The sequence below is a fragment of the Triticum dicoccoides genome, chromosome 7A, assembly GCF_002162155.2.
Source record: "Triticum dicoccoides isolate Atlit2015 ecotype Zavitan chromosome 7A, WEW_v2.0, whole genome shotgun sequence".
In the NCBI taxonomy this organism is placed as follows: domain Eukaryota; kingdom Viridiplantae; phylum Streptophyta; class Magnoliopsida; order Poales; family Poaceae; genus Triticum; species Triticum dicoccoides.
The window spans coordinates 65,818,638-65,827,279 of NC_041392.1; the positions used below are offsets into that span (position 1 = coordinate 65,818,638).

At 45.7% G+C, this 8,642-nt stretch overlaps 2 protein-coding genes across 2 annotated transcripts; one reads left to right on the forward strand and one right to left on the reverse strand.

Moving 5' to 3' along the window:
* Window positions 1–626: 626 nt before the first annotated feature.
* LOC119333104 (protein argonaute 1B-like) lies at window positions 627–8,335 on the reverse strand (the record flags this gene model as incomplete). The annotated part of the gene is made up of 14 exons (XM_037606123.1): window positions 627–738; window positions 817–911; window positions 1,000–1,073; window positions 1,154–1,289; window positions 1,362–1,434; window positions 1,501–1,563; window positions 1,655–1,681; window positions 1,713–1,777; window positions 1,846–1,989; window positions 2,052–2,182; window positions 2,264–2,429; window positions 2,531–2,662; window positions 8,116–8,187; window positions 8,261–8,335. Coding segments are annotated over 14 exons (1,365 nt in total), but the record flags the coding sequence as incomplete, so codon positions are not given.
* LOC119328458 lies at window positions 2,877–4,962 on the forward strand. Its single transcript, XM_037601438.1, has 2 exons — window positions 2,877–4,277; window positions 4,604–4,962. Exon 1 carries the CDS (start codon window positions 3,233–3,235, stop codon window positions 4,007–4,009), a length of 777 nt encoding a protein of 258 aa, XP_037457335.1. The 5' UTR covers window positions 2,877–3,232; the 3' UTR covers window positions 4,010–4,277; window positions 4,604–4,962.
* Window positions 8,336–8,642: the final 307 nt, after the last annotated feature.

The window sequence follows — 8,642 nt, forward strand, 5'->3', positions numbered from 1 at the left end:
AGTCCCACTTTATTCTGTGATTTTTGGCTGCCTCAGAGAACCATCAACCAACATTCATCCGTGTAATAATTCAGAGCCAACATGATGAGATTGGCAAATTTTTTGAAGAACAGACTGCCTTTGAAGCTACCAGAAGCTGTATGAACCATTGTAAACAGAGGTATGCTTAGTCTTCATGATTTATAGCGTTTCAGGTGAATATGTGCGAAGATACATCGGTTCATTCCCTTATGTGTCAATTGTTCTGCTGTTTTGCCTGCTTTCAGAGGTATGATACTGTAAATGGAGTTGAACCGTGCCCTTGAAAAGGATGCCGAGGGGGGAGATTCAGATGGTATAAATTCACAGTTTACAACTGCTCTTAGAGGTTACCATTCTGATGTGTCGTTATACCTTTTTTCAGCTAAAGGAGTCCCAGATTTTTTGTATCACTGCTATGAAAACAAATGAACCATTGACTTTCAAATGTAAGTATTGATCTTCAAAGTAAAACAAGTAAATTTCAGAAGAAGCTCAATAACAATTGTTCATTTCTCCGACTCCACCACAAACACTTGGAAAGCTGCCCCCGCACTTTAGCAGAAGAACATGCCACTGTTTTTCACATTGTCCTTGATCTCAGGGAATTACAGCTCACCCGTATCCCCTGGTTTGATATAAAGCCAAGCGCGGGATGCCAAAAGATGGGCGTAGTAGACCGGAGGCACTACAGAAACAGAGGAGGTGCACCTCGCGTACCTGCAACATCAGGTACGGCAGTGAGTTCAATGCTTGAAACTTGATATGCACATATATGATATTGATAGGATGTATTACGTGTAGCATAGATGGTTTGTGAGAGATTGGATAGCATTAGCCGTAAAGCTATTCTCGTCCCACAGAACATGATAACGTACAGGCCGGCTAACTCCCTGGGATATTTGAAGAAATATCAACCAATACATCATAGGTACAAAAATTCAGTGTGAATTTTATTTGTATATAATGAGAATAACCAACCTTAGTGCCAGCATGGCTACACAGGTAAAAATCAAAGTCGGTGGGATGGCATATTTCTCTATCAACCACAGTACCTGAGATGAGATGAACAGTTAACACTGATTTCAAAATTCTGTATTTATGATTAGGGTTAATTTGGTAAGCAAGAACATACCAGGCAATACATTTCCACTTCGGAAAACTGTGCTCCCAGTGCCATAGTTACCAGAAAACAAACGTGTGTGATGACGTCTCTGAACCATAATAATGGTAACTTGTGGATTGTAAATTGGATCCACCGAAGCACATGCCTAAATTTATTGTACAAAAATGTCAAACTCAGCAAAAAAAATGTAATTTAATTGCACAAACTAATGATTCACCTTTTTAATGGCAGAAAGTTCATGCTCAAGAACCTGATTGAGCTTTTCTTTGCTTACAACATCCCTATAAAAATTACAGAAATATAAAAAACACAATCAAAAGAGCAAAGAAAACATAGCCAAAAATCAAGACCAACACCTGTAAAATATGATCCTCCCAGGTATATGTCTGGTCGCCCTCATGAAAGAAATGAGATGTTCTCTGCATAGTTTATATAGTTGTTTCATGCATGCACATAGACGTATCATGTAATAATGTAATATTCATTTATTTAAGAAGGGTAAGATCATACTTGATCATTCTGCCAGGCATACATCCACTTTTAACAGTCATTTTTGTTAAAGAGACACTGTTCTTGTGGCCGGACTGATCCAGCATACTTGGTGACCTCCGGCCAGTCCTGAGAAGCTACAACCTTCACAAAACATGAAATTGTTGAAGATATTACTTACATAGTCTGGCAACTTGAATGATGTTATATGCCCTTATGGCTGCAATGGAAGGACTATAAGGTCCTTCTCGAGGATGAGGATGGCTAACATCGGCACCAAATATAATAGTTGGTGTGTTACCAACACGTGGGAGATTCCTTTCCATAGCATCAACAAGTACAGTATTTCTTCCCCCCTACCTATAAATCAAAGCAATGTGAAGTACTGCACAACCAGCCTGAAAAATGCTAATAGAACACAACATACCTTAGCATTAATTTTAAGGGCAATATTTGCAAGATACCGTGGTTTCATCGGTAAAACATGCTTTGCAAGACAACATTGAGAGACCAGCACAATATCCGTCTCACATATTCTTTTGATATCACCTGAGGAGTGAGGAATGATCAACAATATATTAATTAAATCAGTCAATGTTCAAGCATGTTCTGAAGGAACAAAAAGAGTACCATAAAGAGGGCCATTGTTGCCGGGCAGTATTACAATCAGCAGATCAAGTTCTTTTCCCTGTGGTCTGAGTATCTTCATGACACGTTTATGATGTTTCTTGAGAGCTGATTCTACGTACTTAGGTCTAGCATTCACTACAGGGAGCACAGGGTCACCCCTAAAGTTCTAAAAACAGACGCAAAAAAGTGTATGAGTGCTGTGCAACAAAAAAGGCACTTTCAAAAGGAGTAATCTGACAACACTATTTGGATCACAAAGAAACCTACCATTCCAGAGACTAGGCACATCACAGCCAGTTCATCACAAAAAGCCACAGCAGTAGCACGCATGATGTCTGAAGCGAAGTTAATGCATGTCCAGGTGTTAACTGCTCCTCCATTGTTGACCGGTATGAAGGCCTGGCCCATCTTCACTGTTAGTATAGGGCCCAAGCCCATGTGTGTGACCTAGATGAGAGCAACCAGAGTTATATGCGTGTGTGACACACGGGAGTAGGAGTCAGCCGCCAGACACACCAAACCACATGTATGCGGGTATGCCTCTCTCGTTCTACATGGTATCGGAGAGCTGGGGCGAGGGAGGAAGGCGCCGGCGTCGCCAGCGAGGCGGCGGGGTCCGGCGGAGGACGAAGGCGGCGGAGCTGGGCGCGGGCTGCTGGAGAGGAGCACGTGGCGCGGCTGCGCGGAGGTGCAGACGTGCAGTGAGGTGTGTGCGTGTGGAGCTGCTGCTGAGCTTCTGCTGCTGGTGCTAGTGGAGAAGGAAGTGCTGCTTGTAGCTGCGACAGAGAGAAGGGTGCGGCTGCTGTTGGGGGTTGGTAGAGGAAGAAGAGGAGGTGACATTGCTGCTGCTCGCCAGAGGAGGAGGCTGGCTGAACTGCAGGTGGTGCTGCTGCTTGCAGGTGCTGGGTGCTGTTGGTGTAAGTTTTTTTTTCCGCTGCTGATTGAAGAAGAAGAAGAGGGGAGGCAATCATGGGGGCTGAACTCACTGCTGCTCTAGAGAAACTTGCGCAGCTCATGACTGCGAAGGCCGAGGGGTTACCTCCTGCAAGTGGCGCCATCATTGTGCCCCACGCAGATCAGGTGTTCAAGCTTGAGCTCATGCCAAATGATGTCAAGCTGAATGGCGTGAGCAGCTACCTGAGCTGGTCGAGGCGCGCCTTGTTGATCTTGAAGACAAAGGGTCTGACGGAGTATGTTCTTGGAACGGTTGAAGAACCGGTTGACAAGGCGAGCCCAGAATGGAAGAAGTGGAGTGTCACCGACTCTCTGATTTTGGCCTGGATGTTGAACTCCTTGATTCCAGCCATTGCCATGTCTGTTGAGGCATTGCCAACTGCTTCTGCTGTGTGGAGCATGTTGTTCACAAGGTATTCCGGTAAGGGAAACCTGATGCTCATGTCTCAAATTGAAGACAAGATTCATGCTGTTCGTCAAGGTGACAGAAGCGTGCTGGTGTATGTGAATGAGCTGCAACACCTTTGGGCAGATCTGGATCAGTGTGATCCCCTTGAGATTCCACATGCAGAGTCCATGGAGCTTGCCAGGAAGTGGGTTGAGCGCAGGCGTGTGGTGCAGTTTCTAAAGGGCCTAGATCAAGCTTTTGAGAGTAGACATGCTGCGATGCTACATCAGCCGACACTTGTGACCCTTGATGAGGCCATTGCTGCGATGTCCCAAGAAGAGGTACGCTTGCAGTCGAGAAGGGGAGTTGGAAATGAATCTGCTTATAGGGTGGCTGACCAGTGAGGGGTGTGTCACAATTGTGGTCAACCAGGGCATATCAACCGTTTCTGCATTGGACCTAGGAACGTCAGAGGCCGAGGGTACAGTGATGGCAGTAGCAGCCGAGGTGGTTGGAATGTGAGTCGTGGTCGAAATGGGAGTGGCGGTTCTTGGAATGCTCCCCATTGGAATGCTCCTAAGGCAAATGTAGCTGCTTCAGCTGCAGGGAAGCAGCCTGTAGGAGGACAGGAGACTGCTCCCAGCTATGCCAACTTTGTTGATACAAATGAAGGTAACATTGAACACGCATCAATCGCAGCCCATAAAATAAACTCTGAATGGGTGCTTGACTCTGGAGCATCACAACATGTTGCTGGAGACTTTAATGAGTTTACATCTTATGTTCCACACTCTCTTGCACATCAGAAAAATATTCACACAACAGATGGCACAGCCCAACCCATCATAGGTGTTGGGACAGTCAACTGCACGCCGAGTCTTGAATTATCCTCAGTGTTGCATGTGCCCGCTTTTCCTGTGAACTTAGTGTCCTTGAGTGCTTTGGTTGACCAAATAGATTGCTGAATAATTCTTGACAAAGTTGTGTTCTTGATCCAGGAGAGATTGACGGGCAGGAGTCTTGGGACTGGAACAAGGCGTAGGGGGCTGTGGTACATGGACCGCAGCATGCCGGGCCAGGAGGGATTGCACATGCTAGCTGCAATTGCTGAGGATAAGGAGATTAGAGCACTGATCCATCACTGTAGGATGGGACATGTGTCTTTTGACAAAATGTATCAAGTATTTCCCGATGTAATGAGTGGTGTGGATAAGAGCAAGCTGAAATGTGATGCATGTGAGTTTGCTAAACATACCAGAAACTCGTATGTGAGTAAGGGGATCAGGAGCATCTCTCCTTTTGTGTTGATCCACTCTGATGTATGGACATGTCCAGTGTTATCTGTCAGTGGTATGAAGTACTCTGTTACGTTCATTGATTGTCATTCTCGGATGACTTGGGTCTATCTTATGAAACATAAAGATGAAGTGTTTCAGTGTTTCAAAGTCTTTTATGCACTTGTTCAGACTCAATTTAATGTGAAAATTCAAGCACTCAGATCTGACAATGGCACCGAATATGTTAACAAGGCCATTGGTTCCTTCATGTCAGACAAGGGCATCCTGCATCAAACATCTTGCCCGGACACACCTCCTCAGAATGGGGTGGCAGAGAGGAAAAATCGCCACCTGCTGGAGGTGGCCCGTGCATTGATGTTCACCATGAATGTGCCCAAGTTTCTGTGGAGTGAAGCTGTCATGATGGCCACCTTCTTGATCAACCGCACACCATCCCGGGTGACAGGTATGAAATCACCGTGTGAGTTGGTTTTCACAGAAAATAAATTCCCAGTTCCCCCCAAGGTGTTCGGTTGCACTTGTTTTGTTCGTGATCACAGGCCATCAGTCAACAAACTGGATCCTCGGGCAGTCAAGTGTATTTTTATTGGGTATTCTTCAGGACAAAGAGGGTATAAATGCTGGAGTCCGTCTGAGAGGAGGACATTTGTGAGCATGGATGTTACGTTCCGTGAATCGGAACCCTTTTATGGTGAGCAAACTGACCTAAGCGTCTTGTTTAAAGAACTTGACCAATGTCTCCAACCGGAAATTGGTCAAGAGGGGGAGAGCAGTGATAGTGATAATGATAATTGTGGTGGTGCCGATTCAGTGCTGCAGCAACCAATCGAGGGTGATATTCCGGTACAGGGAAGCGAACAGCAGCCCCAAAAAATGATAACACCACAGAGTGAAGGACCGATTGTGACTGATTGGGTGCCGAGTCAGGCAAGCGGTGCTCCCACCCAGATCGCTTGTGTACCGAGGTGGACGGTAGAGCAAGAGGAGCAGCTAAAGGTGTATTCACGGAAGCAAGGTGATGCTTCTCATAGGTGGCACAAGGTGAATGAGGAGCGTAATCCTCAAGTATATTCAAGACGACAGCATCATGTTCAGGGGGAGCAGCCAACACAGATGCAGGGGGAGCAACAAGGCAGCAATGCAAGCTCAGTTGACACAGAGGACTTGCCAATTGCTTTGAGAAAAGGTACTCGAGAAAAAGCAGGGATACCCGGGCCAAAGTATGGGTTCGATGCCAATGATATTGGAAATTATGTTTCCTATGAAGCATTATCTCCAGCCCACAAATCATTTGTTGCTTCTCTTCAGCTGGTGTCTCTTCCAACTGATTGGAAGGCAGCAAAAGTGGATCCAAAGTGGCGAGCAGCTATGATAGAGGAGCTGGAGGCATTAAGTAAGAACAAGACATGGGTACTAACACCTCTTCCAAGAGGAAAGAAGGCAATTAGCTGCAAGTGGGTATACACCGTGAAGCAGAATGCAGAAGGGAAGATTGAAAGGTACAAAGCAAGGCTTGTGGCGAGGGGGTACAGCCAGACCTACGGCATTGACTATGATGAGACCTTTGCTCCAGTAGCAAAGATGAACACTGTGAGGATTCTAATCTCCTATGCAGCAAATTTCGGGTGGCCTTTACACCAACTTGATGTGAAGAATGCCTTCTTGCATGGGGACTTGAAGGAGGAGGTATACATGGATATTCCACCTGGGTTCTCAACTTCTGAGACTGCTGGTAAGGTATGCAGGCTAAAGAAAGCTCTTTATGGACTGAAACAGTCTCCAAGAGCTTGTTTTGATAGATTTAGACGGGCTGTGCGTGGCATGGGGTATGGACAATGCAATGGTGACCATACATTGTTTTATAGACACTCTAAAGGAAAAATGACCATCCTTGCAGTTTATGTTGATGATATCATTATCACCGGCGATGATGACATAGAGATAGCAAGGTTAAAGGGGTGTCTGAGTAAGGCATTCGAAGTTAAAGATCTTGGTCGACTCAAGTACTTCCTTGGTATAGAAGTGGCAAGGTCTGGAAAAGGAATAGCTCTTTCTCAAAGAAAGTATACCCTGGATCTCCTCTGTAATGTTGGCATGTTGGGTTGTCGAGCTGCTGCAACCCCAATTGATCAAAATCATAAAGTGACCGCCCAATCAGGTGATCTGGTGAATAAAGAAAAATATCAGCGATTGGTGGGAAGATTATTGTACTTGTGTCATACACGACCAGACATTGCATTTGCAGTAAGTGTTGTGAGCAGATATATGCATGAGCCTAGGAGTGAACATCTCGAGGCAGTATATAGAATCCTGAGATACTTGAAGGGTTCTCCTGGGAAAGGATTGATATACAAGAGTCATGGACATCTTGTCGTGGATGGTTATTGTGATGCTGATTGGGCCAACTGTCTGGATGACAGGAGATCAACCTCAGGCCATTGTGTTTTCGTAGGAGGAAATCTAGTGTCTTGGAGAAGCAAGAAACAACCCGTTGTTTCCAAATCAACCGCAGAGGCTGAATATAGAGCCATGTCTCAGGGATTGAGTGAGTTGTTATGGACAAGAAATCTATTAGGAGAGTTGAAGATATTGAAGACCAGTTGTATGAATGTATGGTGCGACAACAAGTCGGCAATTAGCATAGCAAACAACCCAGTTCAACATGATAGAACCAAACATGTGGAGATTGACAGATTCTTTATCAAAGAAAAACTGGATGCTGGGATTATCAAGATAGAGTATGTGAGTTCAGGACAACAAATTGCAGATTGCTTGACTAAAGGACTGGGAACTAGAGAATGCAGTTCAGCATGTGACAAGATGGGAATGATAGATATCTACCACCCATCTTGAGGGGGACCCATCTTGAGGGGGAGTGTTGACCGGTATGAAGGCCTGGCCCATCTTCACTGTTAGTATAGGGCCCAAGCCCATGTGTGTGACCTAGATGAGAGCAACCAGAGTTATATGCGTGTGTGACACACGGGAGTAGGAGTCAGCCGCCAGACACACCAAACCACATGTATGCGGGTATGCCTCTCTCGTTCTACATCCATCGACCATTTTCTACAACAAAAACATTACCCATTGCACTGTACCATAATTTTGAAGATACAAATTTCCGGAAAATAAAAATGCCATTGAATTACAAAAATTTATGGAGGGGTCAAGAAGAATAACAACTATGTTAATTGGTGTAATGACTTCCATACCTTAGACCGCATATTCCACTTGCCAACTTTCGGCCAGAATACCTTCTCCTTGCCTTGGTCACCAAATTTCAGCTAATACAACAGAAAGCTTGTGAAATATAGAGAAACATATGCAGTCGGTAGATATTGACCGAAGCACACTTACCATAGGAGGAGGTAGCACACGACCCTTAATTATTGTGAGTTTGTTCTCAAAAGTTACACCGAATTCCTTTGCATATGGATCCCCATTGTACGGGTCGCAAGTACCAGAAGAGCACGGAGCTGCTCATCCGCAAGCTCCCCTTCCAGCGCCTCGTCCGCGAGATCGCGCAGGACTTCAAGACCGACCTCAGGTTCCAGAGCTCCGCCGTCTCCGCTCTGCAGGAGGCTGCCGAGGCGTACCTCGCCGGGCTCTTCGAGGACACCAACCTTTGCGCCATCCACGCCAAGCGCGTCACCATCATGCCCAAGGACATCCAGCTCGTCTGCCGCATCCGAGGGGAGCGCGCTTAGGTTTTCGTCCGCCGCCGGTGAAACTGGGTAGT

Bases quoted from the DNA above. Each gene is read 5' to 3' on its own strand.
- LOC119328458 (XM_037601438.1), top strand. From the start codon at position 3,233: ATGGGGGCTGAACTCACTGCTGCTCTAGAGAAACTTGCGCAGCTCATG.